Source organism: Ciconia boyciana, chromosome 10 (genome assembly GCF_034638445.1).
Source record: "Ciconia boyciana chromosome 10, ASM3463844v1, whole genome shotgun sequence".
In the NCBI taxonomy this organism is placed as follows: Eukaryota; Metazoa; Chordata; class Aves; order Ciconiiformes; family Ciconiidae; genus Ciconia; species Ciconia boyciana.
In genome coordinates, this window is record NC_132943.1 from 43,119,196 (window position 1) to 43,145,726 (window position 26,531).

Genomic DNA, 26,531 nt, shown 5'->3' on the forward strand with positions numbered 1-26,531 from the left:
GCTCTCTGTAGTTACTGGTGATGATGATCAGAGCTTTCTATATTTTTCTAATGTTAACTGGGAGATAAATAAATGCACAACAGGAGAACACACAAGGACTAGTGTCATGACTAAACTTGTAATAAATAAAACTGAAGTGGTGAATGGAGGACTAGTTAAGCAAAACCGGGTATATTTGCTATCCTGGTAATGAAAACAAGCTATACCAGCATTTGCTCACCTCTATTATGAACAAATTCCTTATGGTATTGGAGCAAATGTTTTGGTTTGTTGTTTTTTTTTTTTAATAGTTAATGTTACATTTATTACTACTGAGGCAATGATTACTTTTATAGTTGCAACATGCCTTGCAGCAAAACTTATATTATGCGATAGAGGCCATTTTTTGCTAATTTGGAAGTTAATTGATAAATTGAACATTTTTTTTTTTTTTAAACTTGCAGTTGCTCTTAATTGAGATCTGAACAGGTTTCCTTTCAGACACTGAATTACTTTCTAAATGGAAATGGTGGAGTAAAGTGCTTTACTTCCCACTGTTGGTTTGGCTCTTCTGCTAAGCTCCAGACATTGTGGGTAACTTGTAGCACGGCTGTATAGGTTGGTGATGAATGTTTAAACGCCAGTTTCAGTTTTATTAAATGACAATTCATCCTGGCCTTAGTCAGCACAGGTAAATGAAAGTGCTGGTTGATCTTTTTCTGCCGTGTGTTAATCTCCTCCTAAACTAGTAGAACTTGGCATTTCTGTTGCAATGGACTATATATCCTTGTGGATGCTTCCTGTGGCACGGGTGGAGGAGTAGATCCTCCACTATTGATCGCTATGTCCTGAAAACTTCAGCTTTATGCTGCTTGCAGTAATTTCATTGCTGGTTTTGGAAGTGTTGGATGTTTCAACCCAAGGATTAGGCAGGGCTCTATCTAGTAAATCTTTTCCTGTGCTATCAAAACTGTTTCCTCCTTTGTTCTGGTGGTGGAAATGTTACCTGAGGTGTCCTGGCTGTAGATAGGGGCCCTGTGAATCTGTTCTTTTTCCTTTGCATTACAGTTACCTATTTGCAGCTAAGGAGATTTGGAAGCGCTGGGTTCAGTTCCTGGGCAGTGCTTTGGGTACCTCTGTTTTAAACACGCATGCTCTCTCTGTATCTGTTATCTTGGCTATTTCTGAATTTATTCTGCTTCTGCTGCATTTTGAGGAGTGTGAGAACTGAACATATTACTCCAAGTGAAAGGGGGTGTGTGTGTGTGTATATATTTTTAATGGTAAGACTAAAGCTAAATATTCTACCCATTCTGTACATATCTTGATAAACTGTATGAATAGTTTAACTTCACTTGACCACGTGTGTTCAATGCACAGGTCTATTTTCAGGTATGATGTACAAATGGCACTGAATCGTTTCTCCTTTGCATCCCTCCGCCCTGAATGTCTCTTCTCCCTGGGCAGATAATTTAGAAATCAGATGTATACCTGAATATTTCAGCTTTCTTCCACTGTGTATTACTTTGCTTTTGTCAACATTGTCCTATTGTAACTGGGGGAATGAATTTAAGATAATTGGCAGATGAAATGTTGGTTTTTTTCTTTTTTTTTCCTTCAAAAATAAAACTGTTTTAAGGAGCATCAAAAGTGAACAGCATTTGTGGACTAGGCTCTTATGTGGCATTACCAGCAAGTTGCGGAGTTCAGCTACCTGAAATCAGCTTTTCTTGCTTGAAATTTCTTAATGGCTTTAGTATGAAATGTGTTTAAAGCTAAAGCCTTTGAAACAAACCCAAGTGCGTTATGCATTCCAAGTAGTATACAAACAATATTGTGTTTTTTAGCAATTACTTAGACTTTATTAGGTAAATATTGCCTTGTTTCACCAGCTATCAGGCTAATAAATAATAGCTGTAAATTGTTTCTGAATTGAAGAAGTTGCCATTAGTTTGCAGTAACATAAGGAGTTCAATCAGCGGTCATGTAAAAAGTCTTTGTGAACTTTGAATGTTGTTTATTTACACTCAAGATGGTTTATTAAACTAGGATAGCCCTTAAAGAAATAGTAAGTGTAACAGGTATTTAGCATGGCTTTTTATTTTAAATTTTTATTGTATCTTTGGTTTCATTTGACTATAAACTGTTTTGTTATAGGAGCTGTGGAAACGAAGAGCGTGGCAGATAGGATTTCAGAGGACAGTGTTGCTAAACTGCAAGAGAAAGCTGAACCAGGACTTGCAATAAAACAGAAAGGTAGGCAGAATAAAAACTTGACTGCCTTGGAAAGTCTAACTTGAGTGCTTCAGGGTCGAACTTGAATCCATGCAGCTAAATGATTTAAGGAGGGTGATTTACACTTAATCCAACTGCTGCCTTGTGTTTTAATCACGTCTTGTGATTAATGTCCTGGTTTGAAAAAATGTACATTCCCTGATAAAACAGTTACTTTTGTTTTCTCTTTCCTTACTCTTACGCAAGTTTTCCAAGAGACCAGTGCTTACATTGTCCCAAGGAAAATGCAGGGCTGCTGCGCCTGAATCCCTTGGTGACTTGTTCTATGTAAGAACTGAATCATTGCACGTTGCCTTTTTGTACAAGTATTTAGGAGTCTCACGTAGTGTTTGCATTTTACAGGATTTTAGAGGAAAATTCCATCCCTGCATTCTTATTTCCCCGTTTTTTTTCCAAGTTGTATATAGCTCCCAAGACATGTGTTGTTAATGAGGTATTTGTATCCAGCTACAGTATACATGGAGCCATAGAGGCAAAATGTAGGAGGAAGAACTGAGATTTAAGCAAAAAGCTGCGTTTTTGTTTTCTCCAGATCCAGATGCTTGACCTAGTCGGGAGAGTTGATGCCACGTATGTGGGAGGTCAAAGGCTGTTTCCCAGTCCACCTGTGGCCTTCAGAGCCTCATAGCTGTGTCAGTCCAATGAAATGTAGACGGTTGGCCAAGACATTTGTGTGACCTTACACAACTGGGAGAACTTCCACGCTAATTCCTTTTAATCTTTTGGAGCTGTCTTGTCTATTGGAATGTATCTGTTACGGAATATAACTTTATATTCCTCTATTTCTAATTTGAGTGTACCTAAGAGGAGTACCCCCGGGTTCATTATGGATTTGGACTGGATTCTCAGGTGGTATAAGAACCAAATATTGTATTGACTGTTCTTTATTTTCAGCTTTATTCAATAAGATAGTGTAAGGTATTAGTGCATTAGTGAACCTTAATTTTCTGTAAGTTCTTACAGAGATGAAATTGTCATTCATACATGTAATTGCTTTCATAGTTGGAATGTAAAATCAATTATGACAGTCGATAAGAACAGTCATTGCAGGTAGCTAAGTTGGATGCATACTTGGCAGTAATCATAAGTCAGTGATGACCTGTCCCTTCTTGCTGTGTTCGTATGTCTTTAGCTGCAAATGAAAGTTATGAAAGTTTCCAAAGGAAGAATCATCTACAGGATTTTAAAAACACTGTTTACTGGCTGAAATAAACTTATTTTCCTGGATCTTTTGGAGTTGTATTTCTGCATTCTGCTTCAGTCTTATGTTCTGTTTCTGAGCATTGAGGCTCTGAATCTTTCCATTGTGGTTTGTGTTTTTGCTTTGTTTTGTTTTTTCGCTTTATAAATGAGGATTTGTCAGCATATCAATTATTCTCCCTTGGTGTCCTCCATTAGGAATCCTCACTGGCTAGTTAATGGCAGCCTCTTAAATAAGAAATATATGTTTAAAACTTTCTGGTAAAAGGGTGTTTTGGCCTGCCTCAGCTGTTTGCTCATACACCCCTGAAGTTACTTAGGTTCCACTTTCTTTAGACATGTGCACATAAATGCGCCCATGTGGCAAGAAGGGAGGAACAGTTGGATTTCACGGACACTCTATAAAGTGTAGGCCTGCATAAGGCTTTTTCAGAAGCTGATGATTATGTAAGATTTTTCTGAACCTTGTTAAATTTTAAAATGAGCTTTTTTGGGGGTTTCACTGGTGCAGTTTATCTTCTCACAGTTTTGGTAATTACACTGAGGTACACTTCTTTGGGAGGAGTAATGCCAGGCTCCTTTCTAAAGTTTATCTCAAAGTAACCTTAAGATGTTGTCACTCACTCAGTTGAGCCATCGCAGCCACCTACCACCCATGCGCAGAGAACTCGCGTTATATGTAAAACATGAACCTCCTTTCTACCAGCTTGGCAGAGGGGCCGGGAGGGCAGTGTCTTAAATCGAGTCACACTGATCCAGTGCTTCAGGCAGTGTGTGAATGCATGTGCTAACGGGAGGGAATGGGAAGCGTGAAGGCAGGAGTGCTTATTTGGTGGCAGTGCCGGTTTACACTAGTGGGAGGGCTTAGGAAACTACTTAGTTTGTTAGTGCCCTTCGGAGCATCCTAGAAATCACAGTCCTTGCAAGATGCTTAGGCACTGTCTTGTTTGCTTATGTAGCTGGTCCATGATACCGTTGGGTTAGTTAATTGTGCATTAAGATTTATATTCTAGCTAACTCTAGTGGAATTAAACTGAAACTGTTTGAAAATCACAGTTGCTGCCCTTCCGCAACTCCAAACCTACCTTTGGAGTAGGTTAGTCAGAGAAGAGCTGAAGATAGTTCGTCCACAAGGTTTTCAAGGGCTTAGGGGGTACTTGGGACTACTTAAAAAAAGTATTACATTCTGTGAACTGCTTCTGAATTTCCTCTGGATCTTTAATTTTTATATTTCTGGACTGTGTGAACTTACTTTTGAGGGGTGAGCAGTCCCTGTGCTTTCCTAGTTCAAAGTAGATGGGCATGGCTTTGCCTCTCAAATCTGGTGTACAGATTTATACAATTCACCGTTTACACATCTCCTTTAACTTTCAGGAGTGTCTACTCAGATAGTCTATCAAGACAAACATTTTGATCCTCCACTGTCTTTTGACTTTTTAAAAAAAGTTTCATTTCTGAGGAGTGTGTTCAGCTTAGTGACCAGAACATTGGTGTCTTTAGCACAGAAGTGTGAGTTTGTTGGAAACACTCCTTAATGTGTTTGTCCCTATTCTCCCGGCCCTGGTAGTAGTTCCCGAATAAGAATCTGGCTGTAGTTCTTGTTGTGTGCTTCATGCCTAACTTGGTCAGATTATTATTAAAGAATTTATATAACTTATCTGAAAAAGCAATGTATTTGTTATTTCCAGATGAATTTGCCAGCGACTCAGGAATATTATAGTGACAAAAGACCAGCACTGAAAATACCAATGATAGTTAAAAACTTCTAATAGAAAAAACAGTGCTTTTTAATAAATAAAGCACTTCTCTAGTTTAGTGCTTTTTTTCCTTTAATGCTATGTATTAAAGAATTTTTAAACTGTAAGAAAACATAATTTAGTTGTGTTTGAATGCTTTGAGTAGGCTTTATCCAAGTAGTTTCTATTTGAAAGAATACCAAAAAGCCATCTATGAAAGTGCTTTGGGTTAAGGGTTTAAAAGGAAAAAAAGAAGTAATAGTTTATGAGCACTTTCTAACTTGAAAATAAGCAGAACCTGTGGGGAACTTTTTGCAATATATTACAGGTAGTTATTGCAACAACCAGATTAAGAAAACGTACATTTTCCATTTGCTTAATGTCAGTACATGACTTTGTTTCCCTCCTCCTATTACTTGTTGCGTTTGTGGCTTCTGTGGCTTCTGTTCCTATTGAAAGTCATCCACAAAACCTTTCCTCAAATAACTGGATAATTGGGCCAGTAATACACAGTGAATCTGGAAATCTCTTGGAAATCTGGTGTAGAGGAGGTCCCTGAAGCATCTCTTAGTTTGCTCTGTGCAGGTGTCCCAGCGCTGTGCTGTGATACCGTCACTGCTCTGTCCCACTGGTGCTGTGGGGCTGGGATGAACCAGGCAAGTGGGATGTGAGAGATGCTCTTTTTTCACACAGAGTAAATGAATACTTACGGGGCTCCTTGCAACTCTTGACTTTCTATCTCATGAGCAGCTGTTATGTCAGCATGATGCATGTCAGGACGTAGCGAGACCAAGAAATTGGCTGAGGCCTTGACTATGGTTGAGAACTGCTCCAAAAGCTAAATTTCTTTAGCAGGCTGCCCTCCTTGCTTAATGGTAGCTGTTTCTTTGAAAACAGAAGTAGTGGTTCTTGCAGGCGTTGTTTCCTGGGAGCTGGGTGTATGCAGAGGCAAGGGAGGACTGTCCATGCTTCCCACAAACCTGCAGGAACCTGCTGTGCCATAGGCCAGTGCTGGCTTTCCAGTATGAGAAGTGAAGCTGTGCTATTAACAGACTGAATGTAACACAAAAGTTATAAATCCTGGACGTGCTCACGCCGCTCCCCAAGCCTGTCTGCATAAAGGCTGCCAAAGAGTTCTTCGTTCGGTCTGACTTATGCGGGGTACCCACGGTCACCAGTGGGCTCTCTCAGCTCCTGTGATTGCATGTGCAGGCTCCAAGCAGAGCATTTACACAAAATGAAATATTTTATTAAGGAGCAGACCTCTGGTTTTTATTTCTCTGTACTTTTGTGATCTTCATCATGTGGGAAAATGCCTTTTGCAGTGTGGAAGGGGAATTTTGAAATCCCTATTGCATCTGTTAGGCAGGGATGCTAAATTAGGTACCCAGGGAAGCGCAAGCAGCTCGTGGTACAGCCAGCAACACAGCACAGCTTTCTGACTCGGGCCTGGCTCAGTCTTAACATAAGGACCACTCCAGCTTGTGTGCCAACAACCATAGGATTGGTTGATGCACGGTGGTTGTTCCTGTACCGGTAAGACCGAGGGAAAACTTAACGTAGCACTTATGGTTGTTAAGGGTATTTACGTATCTTCCTTATGGTCTCCAGTGGACCATATGTAGAATTAATACACTGTATAAAAATGTAGTATATGTACGATTCAGTAGTTTTAATGAGAAGGTCCTACCTGTGAAATGGCTGTTCAGAGAATACGCACAAACCCATTAGGAAAGTGGAATGCACTAGACTCTGGGAAAGATACTTGCATTTCTTTGCCTAAATTTGGGCTGGTAAAAGCCCAGCTGCCTTGGCCCTTTTGCTTTCAATGGTTCCGTTTGTTGGTGATTTCAGAGCAGAGGGACACTGCAGTGGACAATAGTGTTAGAGGAGGCCTTTCTCTGTGTGGCATTAAATGGAAGAAATACTGACAGATTATTCATCTGAGCAAGCTTTCTAGATGGAATCCAAGAACATCGAATGCTTTTTACCTACCAAAATTATTTGTAGAAACGCTAAAGCAGAAGGTGGTGAATGATGTCCATAATCCTGCGCAGTTAAATTGTCGAGGCAAAGATGTCATTCATCTTGTTCTCTGCCGTTATAGAGAATGGTCTAACCTGAGCTTGGCAGGTGTGGGTTCATGCCGTTAACTGCACTAGACTGGTCAGAGTAACTCGGTGGGAAACCTATCAACTGGGAAAGAGCGGTTAAACTGGTTCTGCACGATTTAAATTGCAAATGGGGTCAACCCTATGGAGAGCATAATGATGGTGGGATTTCAGAAGAAGCCCTCATCCTTGAATCATAGAATCCTTGATGTTGAAAGGGACGGACAGATGGAGGTCAGCCAGTCCAACCCCCTGCTTAAATCTGGGTCGAGTAAGAATACCAGTAGAGGAAAATAATAAGTTAAGGTAAACAAAAGAAAGGTTTAAAAAAACCCAGCATAGAGAATATAGGTTTTTTTAATATGGTTTTTCCTCTTATGATTTTGTGTAATGAGCAACTTGAAATATTGCAAATGTTGCCATGCAACTGTGGAAGAATTGAGTGAGATTATGTCATTTTCACAGATGAGGGAATTTCACAATATTAAGAAACAAATAAAAAATGAGGGAAGTTTAAAAGTTTTTTCAGTGTCCCTTTTGAATTGTGAATGCTCCGAGATGTTTAAAAACTGGAAGTTCACAAGATATTTAACTTATATATAAGCTTATAGAATTTTATTTCTAATTTAAAAAGTTCGTCATGTGATGTATTTCATGAGCACACATTCAAGTATAGTGCTGATAAGACTCAAACTACTGTCGTGAGAAAAGTTAATTTGCCTTGCCAGCTAAGCCAAAATGGTATGTTTGTTTCATTTAATAGAAGGGGAAGCAGAGAACATGGCTCCTGAAAAGCCTGCAGTCTCTGAAAATGGTGAAGTACCTAATGATCTTCCACCTCAGCCCATCCAAAGGTTTGTTCCTATGCTGTACTCTCTTTAAATCAAACTATGATGTGTCTGAAGGTAATACAGTCCATTTGAAAACAGCAAGGGAACTTAGAGCAGTAGGTTTCTGCTAGTGGTACCAAATAATAAATATTATCCCACGTATGGTTCCCTTTATTCACTTTCATTTCCCTCTATAAAGAAAACTTTAACATTCTGAAGTGTTTTGGACTTATTTTCTTAATCCATAAAGTGCTTTGATGTAATGTTATTAAAATACGAGGGACGTGTGGAGAGTCTAATGAGAAGAACATTGCGTGACATACATGACTTTCAAAGTATGGTGTTACAGATAAGATGAACTTGCCTTTTAAATCCCAGTTGACTTTTTCTTTGCCCAGCGAAGGCTTGTGTAATTGTATCACTTGTGAAAATCATTTTTTTTCCCGTTTACATTGCAGTGTGTTCTGTTAATGCTACATTTGTTGTTAATGGTAAATAAGTGTGCTATATACAGGTTATTTTTTAGTGAGACAAATCAAGAGGTGGTTCTACACAGAATCATAATATTTTCTTTTAGGACACGTTTTCTAGATTTTCCTAGACTCCTACTAGGATAGCAAGTATTGCAATATTGGATTGTATACTGGGGATGTTTTCAGTGTTTTTATGCATTGGCTAATTTACTCAGCTCATGCGTGTGTATGTGTCTGTTCCTTTGGAGGACATGTGAGGCTTCCTTTTATAGTATACATGAAAAAGGCTCTTTATTATTGCAGACGCATTCCCCGTCCTAGCAGTGCAAGACCAGCACCACCCCGAGTAAAACGTCAAGAAAGTGCAGAGGTCTTACTTCCAGAAAGGTAAGGACTGTGGGAGATGCAGAGCAGATGATTCTAGCTCTTGTGCCACAGTATTCTTAGATCTGTGCCTCACCTGCTGCTCAACAGCTTTAGGATGGATCATCCCACTGCTCATTGATTTAGACTGGAAAATTCAAGCCTGCTTTATTTGTTTTATTGTTTCTGCCAATCCAGTGCATTATCTAAAAGTTATGGTTGGTAGTCACATCTGGAAGTTCAAAAATATGACTTAATTTTTTTGCCTTTGGGAACTCTGAAACAGGTAACCCTAGAACATTAATCTAAGCTACCACTAGAATATATGTGTCAAACATGCAGTGAATATCCCATGTTACAAAAAGGCTGAAACAGCCATTTGAAACTACGGGCAAAATGGCTTACTTGATCTCTGATAAGTGCCAGTCACTGAAGTAGTGTGTTTAGAAGGAAAATAGACGTCCTTTTGTGAGAGAAGGATGGCTAACTGTTTTCAGAGTTGGGCAGTGAATGGAAATGACAGAATTTGATGTGCTTTTAGTTGGTGCTGCTTTATTTTATGGGAGGAAGGGAGGGAACTGCTGTCTCTTCTCTCCTGCATAGATCTTAATAGGTTTGGACAGATCTTAATAGGTTTTCATTTTCATTGTGTCTCTTTCAGGAGTGGTAGTGGTAAAACAGTCTCAAACGTGATCATAGACCAGCAGATTTCTGATGATGATGATGACCAGTTTGTGGTGGAGGCAGCACTGCCACTGCCAGAAATGCCAGAGATGGAAATGGTCTGTTCATGTTGCAAATTATTGAACCTTTTTCCATACTTTGTTTGTAACTTACTTGTTTAAGTAGCTTCTAGCTGAATATTTTTGAATAGTCGTATATTATAGCAATGCCAGCTTATTGCAACTAAAGTTCTCTTCCTGCATGTGTAGGAGCCAGAAGTGGAGCTGGTTGAGGATGAAAAGCATGGTATGTTTGCTTTTACGTATATTTTTATAGAGAGAGAATAAAGCCATGGGTTTAAACCAAATGCTGAACACTTAAAATGCTGAATAAAGCAGCAAAATACCTCTTGAGGGTAGGAGCTTGCATCTTTTGCAAGAAAACCAGAAATTATTTCTCAAATGCAGTCTTGTTTAGTTGAGCAGCTGGATTTGCAACTGCTGTTAAGTACAGATTTTCTATACATCTTTAATGTCAGCAGGATTCAAAATTCTGCATAAAAGTCATAAATTAATGTTTCTTTGAGTCAGCTTGTCAGCTCTGAGATATGAGATGGTATTGGCTGTTCAAGGCAAGTTGTAGAAAAGCTTTTAGCAAAATTGATGGAATGGTTCTTAACCACATTTATGCTTACTTGTGACCTCAGATCTCCGATTCAGGGGCTTCCATTATGGTTACACTGGATGTGATTTAGGCAGATATACTTATCTGCATCCAAAAATTCCTAGCAGAGGAAAATAGCTATCTATCTACATACCTATCATGTGCAGTTCTTGAATTCTTCCAAAAGAGGGGTGCAAAGGAAAAGCCTTTGTGTTCATACAGCTCAAGGATCTGGTCCTGTACCAAGAGTCGTTCAGTAAATGATACTGATGGTACAGTTTGATTTAGAGGACACTGGAGAAAATGGATCAAATAACAAATACCTTGTATCTCAGTAATTAAAATACATAATAGAATGCTGTTCGTGTTGCTCTAAAAATTGTTCACATTAAAAAAAAATTAAGCAGTTGGTTTTGATTTTATTCTCTGAATGTTTAAAATAACATTTTAGTGCCAACCTCTCAGTGCTGAGAAATACACTGATTTTTCAACAGGTGGGCTTGTAAAAAGAATCCTAGAAACAAAGAAAGATTATGAGGCATCACAGAAATCATCAAAGATGACAGAGAGGGTAAGATGGTAATGGCTTCCAAGAACTGTGAATATTAAATATTGTATTTGTGACCTTTTTCTCTGCCTCAAATGTGTTTTTTCCATTTATGATCAAGCTTTCCTCCTTGATGTGTTATGCTGCTTTTTTCCTCCATTAGTCTGTCAGATATTGTTACCTTCTCTGTGTAGTGCTCTCTCTTTCTCACTTTCAATTTTTGTGGTTTGGGGTTTTTTTTCAGTATTTCAGTACAATTTTTCAGGGAGCCTTCTTGAGCTTATTCTTTTGTTTTCCAGAACAAAGTCTGCTGATTTCAGCCTTGCCCTAGACGTAGTAGGGCGGGCACACTGTGCATTTGTACAGCTGCACCGTTATTGTTTCAATCTTAGCTGTCGTCTGGGCATTTGAAGAGCAGTATCCTATTGCCCAGCAATTATTATCATTGTCTAAAAAAAAAAAAGGGATCTCTGGTGCAGTTAACCATATAAAGTATTTTCGTATCATCAAATGTTTCCCTAGTAACATCCTAGCATACCCCATCATTCGGGTCTGAATCTATGAAGTGATTTAATTTGATTTGATTTTTTTCCATAATCAGTAGTTGGGAAAAGGGAAAGTGGTTTTTGTTGTTCCTGGGCTTTTTGTCAGTGGTTTTTTTTTGGTTTTGACAGCTTATAAAGGGTCTAGAAAGGGTCTAGCAGTGATCACAAACCAAAAGCAAAAGGTTGAACCCCCTTGATTTCAGTGTCTTCCTGTTACAACTGAAGAGCTCTTGCTTTTTCAGCCTTGCAGAGCTCGTGTTACAAGAAGCAGCAAAAGGCAGAGCATTTAGATGGACTTTTCTGATCCATTGGCCCTTTGGAAAGTTTCTAAATCGCTGATCTAGTTTGATGTGCTGGTGAGGAGGCACTGAGGAATGCAGTGCAGTGCTGTTATAAAAATACAGACAGGTACGTAATGTTTTGGAAAGGCGAGTGTTTTTCCTGAACTCTTAAATCTTCAATTCCAATCACATCTTCTCATTTTTTAAATGTTAATTCAGTATCGTAGGTTTTTACTACCTACATTCTTTTTCAGGAAGGATCTATAGTTTGGCATACTGTTTTAAGATGCTGCAACTTGGATGTCAAGAGTCCAGCTTTTCACAGGGCATCGAGCTCTTTCAAATAGCTGTCTGAAATCAGTAGTGACTTTTGAAGCCTTGACCACTTGACTGCCTCTTTTGGCTTTATCAGCTATAGTAATTTGACAATGAGTAATGATATTATGATAGGTTATGAGGAAAGTGTACATCAGAAAAAAAAAAGTCCCTGAGAGACTAAAACCATGGTAGACAGTAGACTGTTTTAAAAACCTGGTCTTATCTAGAACCTGTATGACTTTATAATCGCTTCTACAATCTGCAGCAAAAGTGACACAGTGTTAACTTTTAGGATTGGAATTTTGGGAGGGTAAAATCAACAATTCTCTCCTCTTAAACAGAGATACTCCCATATGCTTTGTGTCCAGTGGTAATGGGTTCTGCTGCCATACAGACCAGCCCTTTCATTTCTTCCCCAGCAAGTTGAGAAAGTTGGGAAGGCAGATCAGACCCTTGTTGGGAGTATCTTCCTATCTGAAGTTTGGGACTGTCTGAGATCCAGGCCTGCTTGGCTGGAAGAGAATTCCTTTCACGTATTGCAAGGGCTGAGGTTAATGAAGAAAACTAATCCTCCTTAAAATAGGAAAACACCTTCAGTTGCCTGCTCGTAATCAGTTATGAATAGTTAAAGCTTTATGCAGCTTGCTGAATCACATACCATTTATTATAAATGTGCCGCTTGTAGCGTCTGTGTACTGATCATTGAAACGCTGTTGGCTATTTCTAATGAATATGTCTGATGTGAAAATTTGCCTGCTTGAACAAGTTCTGTCTTTATATAACTGTTTGGAGAAAAGAAGGGGTAAAAGTTGATATCGCTCTGTTTATGCAGTAGCTCTAAAGCTCATTCCTGGAGTGCGTGTTGAGCTGGCACTTGTGAGAACAAGAGATACAGCTGTTCCTGTTCCTGGCTTTATAACTAGGTGGTGCTGTTGAATCATCAGTCTCGAGACTAAGTTTTGGTAGTAGTTCATTTAATAATGTCTTCTGCCAGTACGTAATTGTGCTGTAGGCTGTACTGTTCGGGTTTGTGTCCTGTCAACTTAAGCACTGGACATAGAAAGGGACAATGGGGGAGGGTTTACAAAACCGCATGGATTTTGTGCTCGGGAAGCTTCCTCTGGTGTTTGTGCTAAATTTTCTGGTTCTTTTTCTGAATAAGAGTAACTAACTAACTAACTAAAACGATTCCCTTTTAACCCCTTAGATTTTTTTAAATGCACGTGGACAATTACGTCCTTCTACAATAACCATTTAGTGCTGTTGCCCGTTTTCAGTCTCTAAAACATTCATTCAGTCCTTGTCTGTCTTTTGTTGCATCTTTTGAAGCACTGATCTGCGTTAGCAGCGCTGATAATAGACAACTAATTCTGGAAAAAAACGTGCTGACTTCCTAGTCCGTCATGTGAAAACTTGCATACAACGCTAAGCTCCTGGAATATCATCTGATCTCATATCCAAGTAGCTGGCTGCTACTGCAGTAGGTTTCTTTGCTGCTACTGCTTTTCAAATTATGTTGTTGAAGTCATTGCGATCCAGAGAGGAGAAGCGTAGTTTTCCTGACAGCAGAGGAAAAAATCAATGGAAAAGATGATTAAAAATGCTCGGAGTTAGTGACTGGGACTTGACAGATGTAGTTCAGAAAACATGAGCTGGAGACATTACTGAATCCTGGGAATTTATTTTAGAGGATAGAGACATTGTGACGCAGGAGACAGTAAAAGTAGAAAATACATTTCCAACGTGGCGTCGCCTCTGGGAATATTTCAGGGACCAGATATGCAGAGGGTAGCAGGTGGGGGTCTGGCATGCTCGTGTGGCCCTAGCATCATGAGCACGTCTCGTCTCTGAGGGATGTTCCTGACATCACGATGGAAGGCAGTGGCAAGATTTATTCTTGCGAGACTGCAGGCCAGCAATTTTGGGAGGAATAGTTACTGGTCTGTGGAATCTCTTTGGAGAGAGGCAGCAAAAGTAATTAAAAAGAAGGAAGAGTTTCAAGTGGTGTATTCCTGCCAAGTGGTCTAGGCAGGCAAGTGGAACCACGTCCTGTTGTGTTGATGGGACTGCGAGAATGGGTCAGTGAACTCTGGCCAGCGTGCTGTGCTCAAACGGCCGTAGGTTTTGTGCCAGGTCTAGCTCTGCAGTCTGCTGGGAAGCAGTATCAGTCTGGGATTTGACCATTTCTCCCCAGACTGTCAGCTCTCTTATTTAATTTGTTTTCCGTCAAACTCTCCAGAAGAAATATCTTCTACATCAGTATGCAACTGTATTCCAAAACGTATTATGCACTGGAGGGTAAAATGTAATTGTACTTCTGTATTTTGGAGTAAGGTAACCAAAAGTCCAGTGAAAATTTGAAAGAATACTTGCTTTGGGAAATTACGTCTGATGAAATGAAGGTTGTCCTTGTGTCTGTCAGCAAGAATGTTCATCTTCCCTCATTTCGTCAAACTATGCAATACGTACAAAAGAAATGAAATATTTTCCCAGTTCTGTTCATTAGTCTTTAAAGTCTTGTTCTTCTGCCAGTTGGGAAAATGAAGGGAGAAAAAAATATGTTTGTAGTCTGAGTGCTGGAACTTTTGGCTAATACTTTATTAAGTCCAATATTCAGCAAAAACATGATCGATGGATCTACCTGATTTATTGTGGATTGATCAACTAGAAATTAGGTGAAGTTGGTGAATTAATACTTAACCCAAATGTAACACTGGTGAACTCTTGGGGATGTTTCACACCTTTACTTCTAACTGCTGATTGCCGAGGAGCATTTATTTGTGTTAAAAGCATTCCTCTGAAACCTTTTATGTGCTGCGTTTCCCAAACATGCATTTGCTTTTTAAGAAGTTTTAATAAAGAAAAAGAAGAGAAAAGGAAAGTAGACTGGGACTTTCATCATCGAGGTTTTGCATGTGCAGAAACTTAAAATAATATACACAATTTTCAGGTCAAACAAAGAGGTCATTCTGGAAATACACAAGATTTTTGCTGCCTTGATTAGCTGTGTTTAGCCTAACAAATTCCTGAAAAGACTTCCTAAATGTATTTGTTTAGAATCTAACCCTCTCATGTTAAACGGACAAAGAAGCAGATGTTACATTTTGTATTTCACTTCATTTATTTGATGTGTGGAAAATGTAGGCAGGTTATTAAATAGTTTAAGCAAGTGGGATCACAGAATTCCCATCTTTGCACTACCAAATACAGTTCACAGGCTTCAGAAAAGAAGCAGCTTTGAGGTTTCTGCGAGGAACAAGTGATATTAAATAGCTTAGCACCTGGATAATATTAACTTTAATTACAAATGTGATAAATTAAGTATGTACTTCTAAGCTTAGAACCAATACAATCATTGCTGATTCTGTTTGTTTAAAGTTCTTCAGGTCATTGATTTTTACATTAATCCATCAGCTGCACAACACTGGGTGTCCCCTCCAGTCAATGCAATTAGTAACGTGTCGTGTTAGCCAGATGTATTCATATGTCCCACCACTGAAGTATTTTGAAGAGGCTCACCATTCAAGACCACAGCTTCTCAGCATCCTGCCAGCTTAATATGTCATAAGAAATGCTGACAGTAAAATTTAAGAGGAGTTACCTGCAGAAGGGCTTTCATCTTTGTGTGACAGCTCTCTTCACGATGATCTGACGGTAACGCAGTGATCTGAATAAAGCTGCAGTGAGAAATTTTTGGTGCAAGCATGCAATTCCTCAAAAATAAGGACTGTACCCAGCAGTCTGGTTGTGGACAAGCACAACAGCAGCTTAAATTGAATGAGTGTATGCATGAGTGTCCTTGGTACACTACTACCAACTCTCAGGAAAAAAAGCTGTGGTCCCCAAGTAATTGTGTTACAAGCTGTGAACGCAGGAACAGGGTTTTTGTCACTCTTGTGATATTCCTGGTACCACGGCTCCTTTGCTGTGGCCTCTGCACACAAAAACACAGAATGTTCTCTCCTGTGGGTACAGTATAAATACAACGTGAGACAGCAGATGGATGTGTTAAACAGAAAGGATATATAAAAGTGCAGTGAGGCGGCTGTGATTTCCATCCCTAGGAGAGGACGCAGTGCATCAGCTGTGTAGCAGCAGCATGTTGTAGGACACAGTACAGGTGACTTTCCCATAGTTCAAGAAGCTTATCGGTGGATTTGGCGGGGGCATAGACTGGTGTGAAAGCAGTTGTTTAACACAAGGAACAGGTTTATTGCAAATTCTTCTTGAACAGGAAAGAGGCTGCTTTTTCAAGAGAAGGAGGTCATGGACCCAGAGTTTCAGCAGTGTGAGCAGAAAAGGAAAGCTGGGCCAGACTGGCACCCCATAGGCCATTATGGCTGAATTAATACTACCTGCTATGGTTAATTACCACTAGAGTTGTCTCTTGGCATGTGTGTGGTCAGACTCATTGGATTCTGCTTAGCGTGCTGAATACTGCACCAAATACGCGAGGCTTTAGGAACTGACTTCTCCCCAGCACGGACTGAATGTGAAGTAAGGCAGACTGGCTGTAAGGGCTGAGGTGGGGTGTTTATGTATGTCTGAAAAGTCCAGCTCTTTTTAGAGGTATCAAATGTGAACTGGGGGGAAAAAACCCACCACCACCCCCCAAAAACAAAAAAGAAAAAAGAAAAAAAAACCCTTTAAAGAGCTATCCTTTTATTTTCTTTTGGTGCCTTCCAACTCAGAAGCAGGTCAGACTAACTCTGGTAAATCTAACGGTAAAGAACATTGTGTCTCCGATTCCTTGGCCTGTTACTGAACTTGGTACCTGGCATAAGCAGAAAAAGCATCCTGTTCATTTGAAATGATTTAACATTTACGGTTTTCCCTGTGTTTCTGTGAAAGAGTTTCTTATGGTGATCCCTAGTGGATAGTTACAATCTACTTAAAATGCAGACTCTGTAAAAACCAGGAAAAGAAAACACCCTTTATGATCAAAAAATATTTTGTACAATAAAAAAACCCACCTTGTTGTTTTTGCATTGAACGTATCAAAATTACTTGTCTAAAATGAAGTTTCTGTCCTGTCCTATAGAAAGAGGTAGGGGGGAAATGGTATAGCTCAATAAAACTATGATTACTTGGGTCTGTTTTCATAATGGGGCATAATACAATAGTTAAAAGGGGCTGTAGAAACTATTAAGTGCTTGATGGATGTTTGTTCTAATTTGATTCATATTTAAAAACTGTTAATTTAAAAAATGGAAACAAAGGACAAGCTATGTAAAAGTAAGCAAATACCGTTTCTAGAAATAAACTTTTCAAACAGTGTGTGTGGGGGGGAAATCTTATCACCTCTTTAGCTTAGTAGATGTCAGGAACTTCAAATGCCCTCGACAGCCCAGCTATCGGAAATGGATGTCTTGTGAATGATCCGTTTTATGGAGCTGTGCACACTGCAATATTTATACTAATTGCTTTAGCGAGGGTAAATTAAACACAAGTAAATTCTGGTGGTTCCTGGAGCCCTGTTGATAATTTCCCCTTTATTGATGAAAAAGAAAATTCCTGCTTTTTAATTTCTCAGGTCCCTGCATCCGAGTCCACGTTGTGTTCTGTTGGCATTGAGGTAATGGGAAAGGCAGACTTTTTCCCAGGAATCCAAAATAAACATTTATCTTGGTGCCTTATGAAAAACACGAAGGAAAGGAAGCGTGTTGGGCCTACAGAAGTCATATAGGCTTTTATATGGGGATAATTTATTGATTCTTGGGCTTTTGTGAAAAGAGAGTTCATTGAGGTGTATGGCCTAATTAAATAGACTGGAACAATTCTGATTCTGGCATTTTTCTTAAAACTGAATATATCCTGTTACATGTTTGTGCAAAATGAGCAAAGGTGGCATTCAGGACTCTTACCACCCATGTTGCCTGTTGTAATAAACCATCTGCCAGAACTCTTAGTGATTTAGAAGAGTGTCCCACGTAGACGTTAACCCATAACTGTGACTATGAAACTGAGAACAGACAGTATGGCTTCCCCCCCCTTAATTACCTATAATCAGCAATAGCTGGCAAAGCTTGAGTGCTTCATGGTGATAATTCTCTGTCCTGAGCTCAGCTTTCTGTAGACTGCAGGAAATGTAACATGGCATCTTGGTAGTACAAGCGTTAGTGAAATGAAAGGAAGGATTGATGGTTATTTTTTAACTCGTGGGAGGAGGGACAACAATGTGCCAGCTGAGCTACTGCACCTTCAGGTGTCGGGACATTTTTCTTGGGAGCTTGAAATTTAAGTGCTTCTCTTTTAAAGAGAGATATACTAAAATACTCTTGCATGTTCCTACACCACTTAGATATAGAATATGTGTTTCAAAGACACGGGGTTTTTTAACGAGCCTGTTGATGTACCTGTTTAGGTCTGAATAGTATTTAATAGATTTTTAGTGGTAGTATGTTTCAGTACTTGAAATGACTTTGGATGGGATAACATCTTGTCCTTTTTATGTCAGTTTTGAAGAACTGAACTACACAAAGAGTATGCTGGCGTTACAAGGGCACTAACATTATATTTGAATATTTACTAATACATTTTAAGGGCATCTTCCTGATTCATAGAAAATATTCCATGGTGTTTTATTTCCACTTGAGCTTTTCAAGCAGCTGAGTATTTTAGCATGGAATATTTCCAATTGTTAGCTGGATCTGTGTTTTAAAGTATACATTTCTGGTTTGCTTGTTTACTGAATTGTGGGATTTTCACTTCTTCTTCTTTATTTTTTATTTTCATACCATACTTGCTGGTGTTGAGATATGTGGCTGCTTGGACTGTCCAGGTATCAGGGAGGTCACGCCAGCATTACAGGAACGTAAAACATTGAACTCTGCATTTGGAAAATAAAAATGAAGCATTCTTCAGGTTGTCACACACCCAACTATGTCCTCAGATAACGGACTGGCTGAGTCCTCTCGCTTCTGAGATAGTTTTATTTGAAACAAATTCCTTATCTCCTGGTTGTGGCTTCTTATAACGGATGGCGGGGAGGAGAGTGGTAGGGGTTTGGTACACTTGGGAGGAGAGGAAAAAAAAGGCAACAGGACTTCTTCCTGGGGAGCTGTTGGATCTGATACAACTCTGCTCTGCCACTGAACTAAAGGTGATAGTCTTTATAGGTGCCTTTCCAACTACATGTGGAATGTGTGGTGCAACAGATTAAGACTTCCCTATGGTTTTGGTGGAGCACAACATGTAGCAGGGACTGGGAAAACAGAGTTAGAATAGAGAGCGAAGGGTTTTGAAACACTGTGGGAGTGCAGATCTGTTCATACATCTTTACTAGCTGCAGCGAGGCGGTGGAGCAAAAGAATATTTCCAGGAGAGAAACTCTTGTCAGCCGGAGATGTGTGCTGAGCCCTAGTAAATGGCTGGTGGGCAGGACCCTGGCCTGTGATCTGGGCCCTCAGGGGCACTTGGGCAAAAGCTCCCTTCTCTGGGGAGCTGCAAGATCAACAGGGAGAGAAGCTGGATGACACTGATGGGAACACCATTGGCCATTGCGCTCAGCGGTTGGCCAAGGAGGAGACCCAGAGGAGAAGATCTGCTCAACCCTAAGCAGCTCTGCTCAGAACGGGGGTGCTCACCAGCTCTTGGGGGATGAAACGGGTCAAGAAGCAGCGCTTTCATCTTTGCGTCGCAAAGGATAGCAAACACATGGATGGCTCCAGAAAGTATCTAAATAGCGTGTTTTATGTAATGTAGTATAATGAAACACCTGCTTCTGTGAGAGAGGTATGGGTTGAGCGAGAAGGAATTAAGATGAGTGTTATTTTTAACAGTTTAGCCAGCAGTCATGAATTGACTTAGGGAGTGAAGGTCACAAGTTCAGCAGCATTTGTCACTTCAGCCCAGTTCCTAATTAAACAACTTTATCATTATAAAATCGCAGTAAACTCAGAAGTCCCACAGTTTTCATGCACCGCGTGTGTGGTAAAACACAAGCATCGGACGTAAGTAAATCTCAGCCTTCAAATCTTTAGAAGTATTTTTCTTATATATATATATATATATATATATCTGAGTTCATCAGTAAGCCAAGGGCTGCTGAAATGTGTTTGGCAGTAGTCCCTGCTGCCTCCAAACGCAGCTGAACAAACAGCCCACAGCTCGCACAGGAAGACAGGCCAATTGGGTAGGAGGGCAGGAGGGGACAGCGCGGTAGATTTGGTGTCCCAGCACGAGAGAGAAGCACACTGCCACCTCTGTGTTTATATAGCCGCTAGGAACTCTGCTTAGGAATTGGTTGATCCTGCGGTTGGGGTGGTAGAGAAAGACCTTTCTAGTTTTCCGGCATACGTTGACTGAGCGAAATGACTTTAAATAAACTTTACTTAAAGCTTTGTGTGTCTTAAAGAAAAACTCGGTTTGGGAATTCGACCTGTAGGGCTCTTGGAAAGAAAGAAAAATTAAGGTTGTTTTTCTTGATGGGGGAGAAAAAACCCAGCGGACTTTTCTTTAATGGTGATTGTTATTTTCAGGGAAGGCTTTCCTGGAATAAGATTATTACAGTGTGTTAGTAATGTGGCATCACTTTGCTCTTTTTATGGCATCCTTTTGCGCTTCGTGACTTTGCCGCTTTAGCAAACGCTTTCTCTGTATTTAACTTGCAGTAAGCTAGGAGGCTTCAGGAGATTGACCACAGAGACTCTGCTGGCTGCACATGAGGGAAGTGTGCACAAGACCAAATTATTTTTGAGTAGTGGAGTTTATTGAGGCCACATCTGCAGCCTGCATGATTTTACAACCACTGTTAACAGAAGTACAAGGCATGGAATAACCACCGTCTATTTTAGCTGTGCAGCGTGAAGTGCTATTATTAGGACCAGCATTAGGAGCTGGAAATCCAGATAGGGACAGTGGAGGGAGAGAAGCATCTTGGAGGGACTGATTTAGAGAAGCAGAAGGAGGCTGTGCCCTTCAGCATCTGCTGCAGCTCCCAAGTAGCAGCAAAACGGTGGCAAGCAGGTCCGATGAACGTTTATGGTGCGGTAGCCTATAACATGATGAGCGGGGCTGCTTCTGCTTCTCCAAATTACTGCCTTTCAGATTTCATAATCGTCTTCCTCCAGAGTTTAACATGACCTTTTTTTCAGTGTCGTTACGCACTGTGCCTTGCAGCAGCCTTGAGTAAATGCCAATCCCCCAAGTCCTGGTGCAGGGCTCGGGAGCGATGCCGTGACAGTCCAGGCTTGCCCCGTAGAGTGCGCAGGGGGAGGATACATGGCTGTGTGATTTACACAGCGAACAAGTTGGCAGCCAGTGGCAGCAGCAGATTGATAACAAAAGTGGTGTTGTCCATGTCTGTTAAGAGCTTCTGTTTAATGATGCCACATTAAGCCACAGAAATTTCCCTTTCAATATATAGAAATGGGTTGAAGTAAACCATGACTGAATGCGAAGGAGGTTCCCCCCCCCCACACCCACTACTTTGGGAAAGATCGTGTCGAGAATGAGAACATCAGTGAGATCATTTATGGGATCAAATACTAATTTTACTTTTGTGCACTTGTGATCTGAGAAGCAATTTAATGTTGCTGATGCTATTGCACGGTTTTGTAGCAGTCCTCTGTAGCAGTGGTGACTTCGATATGGCTTGCTTTCTGCTCATCTATTTCTGGACTATTGCTTCGTTTCTTCTCTTTCATTGCAGGCTGTCATAAACATTTCTCCAGATACTTCACAGTTAGCAGTCTCTAAAACATTCTTCATTCAATACCTCGTGTGCAACAAACATTTTCCCTAGTTTTCATGCTTTCCTTCTTCATCCTTTCCATTAGGAGAAGCCCTTTGTATCGGAAGCAGCTAGGAAGAAAGAGAGAGACTTGGTAGCCAAAGAAATTGAGAAGTTTCAGGTCTCTATTCAGACTCTGTGCCGGAGTGCCCTTACACTTGGCAGGATCATGGATTACATTCAAGAAGACATGGATGCCATGAAGAATGAGTTGCAGATGTGGCGGCACGAGAACAGACAGCATGCAGAAGCTCTACAGAAAGAGCAAAGGTGAGTGTGGTCAGGGAAAGTTTGATTTATCTCTCGAGACACATTTCTGCTTTTAGGAGAGGGGAGAGTTTTGGTCACTTTTCAAAGCAAGTTTGTCATCAGTCATTTTTGTGGTTTTGGGAATTTTTTTTGCAGTCTAAATTGTTTTTTGAAGTGTTAAAGTCTTAAGGTCTTTTCAGCTCAGTTTCACATGATGTACATGACAGCAGAGATGCAAATGTTCATGTGAGGTGAGAGGGCTTGATGTTTCATTTTCTTCTTCTTCTCACAAGTATGTAAGGAGCAATGGGGGAAGAGTAAACAAAGTAGATTTTGAATTGGGACTAGGAGCGGATTCCTAAATCACAGCCTGCTCTCTTTGTGCCATTGAATTCAGCGTGTTCTACAGTGGTGTTAATAACAGTTGTTGTCATCTGTGCGAGGTTAAAAAACAACGTTGGAAAGCCAGCAGAGTGAAGGTGGTGTGCATAATAGAAACAAGGAGGTCAAGCCTAGAAACAGTTTCTTTGGCCTTACTTGTCTCACCCATGTGTCTTTATGCTCCTTGGAAACAGAACTTCCCTTCCAGTTGTGTGTCCTCTGATCTTAAACATGAGCTAGATATCGATCTTCTTGGCTTCACAGTCAGCCTAGATAGATTTGCTGCTCCCTGGATCCACATGCTTCATTCGTGCAGAAGCAAGCATGCGTGGTATTCTTAGCTAAGTCCGATCTAGGTAGGTAGCACTCTGTTACATGTTGGAAATTTACAGCTGCTGGCTTAGTCCACTGGCTGAAGTGGGAATTAGGGCTTTGGTTCACATATAAAGTGTAATGATGTTAATTCCTTGCACTTACATAGCACCTTCTATCCCAAAACCTTGACAGGCTTTAAAATGCTGGTTGGCCTCAGAATGCACCACCCCTGCAAAGAGAAAGGAAATGGTCTTTGGCTTTATTGTACGGTTGGAGAAACTGAGGCATTGACTCACTCGCCTTTGCACCACACCTAGCAACAGGGAGGACGTCTCAGGCCTTTCTCCAGGCACGTGCTTACTCAGTGGATCCACTTTGGCCTTGCGAAGCAAGTCATTTATACTTCGGCTGCTTTCCCAGCACAGTGACTGTACATGCTTCACTGGACTCGTATGTCCCCTGAGTTCCCAGGCAGAGTCTACTGAGGACAAGACAGTCTCCTTGGTACTGGTGCAGAAGGAGAGAGGGAGCGGGAAGGCAGAACTGCCCAGCTGATTTTGTTTGCAGATTTATGTCAAACCCAGCTTCACAATGGCCAGCTGTTTCGTGCAGGACTGCGGGCGGGCTCGCATCCCCTCAGCAGAGCCACTCGGTTCCCTTTCACGAGCTAAGGACTGCCACAGCATATCCCAGCACTTCACAAAGCTTTCAATGAGATCCTAATCAGATCAGTGTAGTGCTAAGGCATGTCCAGTCCTTCAGTAAAGAATCACAGAGTATCAGGCATGAAGAAGACAATGCTTCCCATATGTACTGGAATTTGGATGCATGTCTTTGCTTTCTTTGCTTCTGTGAAAGACAATTGAAGGATCCCATTGGGGAAATGTTAGTGCAATTTCTAGCAAGGCTTTTTGTGATTTATGCTAATGTGGTAGAAAGGAGGGGAAAACGAAATGATTTTGCGATGTGGACTTTAGCTAATGAGTCCACAAAGTGACTGGGTAATTCAGAATGACAGCAGGCTAGTTCAGTCTGTCATTTCCCTGGCTGTTCAGTGTTCCTGAAGATCAGCAAAGCATTACAGACGGGGGCACATTTGTTTTAAAGCCAAACAGCTCCATTCACTTAAGATGCGTCAGTGTACTTGTGGTTTATTAGCACAGGATTTATTAAATTTCCTATTAGTGTGGGATTGCCTGGCCTTGTCAGCAGCTAGTGATGGGTCAGTTTTCATATACCTTGCCTCTTCTCAGACGTCTACCTGCTGTAGCTTGGTGCTGCTGGCAGCTGCTGGTGTCTTGCTGCTGGCTTGCTGGTTTATTGTAGGAAATAGCTGGTAGCAGGCCAGAAACCTCCACAGCAGTTGTATTTGTCCCTCTCTGCCACGTGCTTCTCTCCTTTAAGCTGCTGTGGTGAGGCCCACAGGGATGGCTGTTACCATGTCTATCATGGCAGGACCCAGGGGCCCCTGGAAAAGGCGGGTGTCCTTAAAATCATAGAATGGTTTGGGTCGGAAGGGACCTTTAAAGATCATCTAGTCCAACGCCCCTGCCGTGGGCAGGGACATCTTGCACTAGATCAGGTTGCTCAGAGCCCCGTCCAACGCGACTTTGAACAATTCCAAAGATGGGGCATCCACAGCTTCTCTGGTCCTTGTTGTGTTATATCCCAGAGAGTCAGGTGTTGCTTCAGCCCTGGGCCAGGTGGTTGCAGCTTTCGCTGGGTAAAATGAAAGAAGTGCTTGATGTGTACATAGTGTGGGGTGAAATAACTGCAAAGCTGTTTTTAGCAGAATTTTAGCAGAAAGCAGGATTTTAGCAGAAAAACTAGATTAGCCAAGAAGTGACTGTTTACTGGTGAATCTTGCGTGATCTCTCTTGAACAACATTCTACTCTGTCCATGTTGTTAGCTTTGCCTTTGTGCTTCTTATTCTAAACTTTCTTTCAGGCAGGGTGAGCGCCACGTAAATTCTTTGCGAACTTTCAGGTATTGAATGTACTTTCTTGGAGGCTTAAGTAACCCGAAGCAGCATAATGTTTCCAATAACGTTACGCTCTTTGTGTCTCTTTCAGCATCACAGACAGTGCAGTAGAACCATTAAAAGCTGATCTGGCTGAACTGGAACAGTTGATTAAAGACCAGCAAGACAAGATCTGTGCTGTAAAAGCTAATATTTTAAAGAACGAAGAGAAAATCCGGAGGATGGTTCTTAGCATAAACCTGTCTTCGAGAAGGTGAAGAAGAGGGGAGGGGGAAAAAAAAAAAGCCTTGGGACTGACTGACATTCCTACCAAATAAAAACAAAATAGCGGAGAAAACTGAGATATGCCTTGTTTAGATATAAAATGTTTAGGGACCAGAAGTCTAAAAATTATATAAAATGCTATTATTGCATTAATCTTTAGATGTTGCTATTACCCAGGATAAAATTATATTCATTTGAATGCTCAAGTTGCAGAGCTATTAAAAGAACTTGTTTGTTTAGATGTGAACTGCTGTTACTCACTTACCAGGTCTTCATAGCCATCTTCCCATCCCTGGCCTGTTGAGCACAGTTTCTGAGCCACTTCTCTCTCCATCTCCTTCTTCTCCTTATTTCCACTGAGGTTACTTTTCAACACGCTGTCACGAAAAATGGGTATTAGGTACTCCTTTTGCCCCCTTAAATAAATGTTCCAAACTGCTGCAGGTCAGAAGGTTCCTGAATCCTGTTTGTTATTAACAGGGAAAATTATCTACAAAACAATGCCATGAGATCAAGAAGTAAAGCCTTGTGTAACTTGCAGTTCTTTGCACCATTACAGAGATGATGTCATGTTTTCAGAGCTATCAGGAAGCTTATTAGGAACAACTGAAAATGCAATACGAACATCACCGTGTAAGGGAGCAGAAGTATTTTATCTGCACAGGTGTTAATTCCATTTTTATTGCACATGTTCATTTGGAAAGGATTAATTTAAGTACCTGTTTCCTCCCAAATGCATGTTCCTGTAACTTTTTGTACGTGAATAATTCCACTGATTTTTTTTAGTTAACTGCAGATGTCTGTACTGTTTTCCTAATGACCTCTTGAGTGTACTGCACGTTAGAGTCCAGCTTTACTTATGCCTAAATCTGCAAAGTGTATTAGCGTAGACACAACTATATGACACCGCACTGAGCGCAGAAGGCTTTAGTCCCCTGCAAGGCTGTTCTCTCAAGATTTTTATAACGTGCGAGCACATCTTCTCCTCCCTTGTCGTTTGGATTGTGTATGAAGTGCTAGTGTCCTCTTTTTTTTCCTTCTTTGATCGGCCTATCTGTGGGTTGGTTTTTGTTTTTTTTTTTCTTCTTGGTTTCTTTTTCTGGTATCTGGACCTCGAAAAACCTACCAAACGGATCATCACCAAATAGTGTGAGTATTTAGTATGTTAAATACAGACATTTTAAAGGGCAGGATGCTTTGCTGCATGGGGTTTTGGTGGGGGTGGAGAGGAAGTAGGGGACTTGTGAAGGAATAGGAGAAATTTTCTGATCTGTTCTTAACAGCACATGACACTATGCTCTTTGCGTTTGAATTGTCACTTCAATTTTTTTATTTCAATATCTGAACTTAAATGGTGAAGCAATATTGTGGGTAGGGTCCGGAGAGGCAGGACTCTTGCAGTGACCCAGCCCTGCGTTGCCACCCTCTCCTACCGTGCATTGCTTCTCACCCAGGGTTGGAGCCCGTCCACTGCGTCCTGGGTCTCATCACATGAAGGAAAAGGGGTTCAGGAATCCCCACCAGAATCCCCAGAGCCCAGAACTGATGGTGAAAGCCTGCGTGGTCAGTATGTAACTTTGGAGTGGTTTGAATGCTCCCTCCC

General features: G+C 40.8%; 1 protein-coding gene across 1 annotated transcript in view; it reads left to right on the top strand.

Moving 5' to 3' along the window:
• The window catches only part of TRAF3IP1 (TRAF3 interacting protein 1), a 45,280-nt gene extending 19,897 nt beyond the window's left edge, over nucleotides 1-25,383 (top strand). The window contains 8 exon segments of the mRNA XM_072874805.1: nucleotides 2,137-2,235; nucleotides 8,085-8,175; nucleotides 8,928-9,011; nucleotides 9,649-9,769; nucleotides 9,920-9,956; nucleotides 10,808-10,884; nucleotides 21,784-22,007; nucleotides 24,756-25,383. Of these exon segments, the coding sequence (XP_072730906.1) occupies nucleotides 2,137-2,235; nucleotides 8,085-8,175; nucleotides 8,928-9,011; nucleotides 9,649-9,769; nucleotides 9,920-9,956; nucleotides 10,808-10,884; nucleotides 21,784-22,007; nucleotides 24,756-24,921 (899 nt within the window). The 3' untranslated portion in view covers nucleotides 24,922-25,383.
• Nucleotides 25,384-26,531: the final 1,148 nt, after the last annotated feature.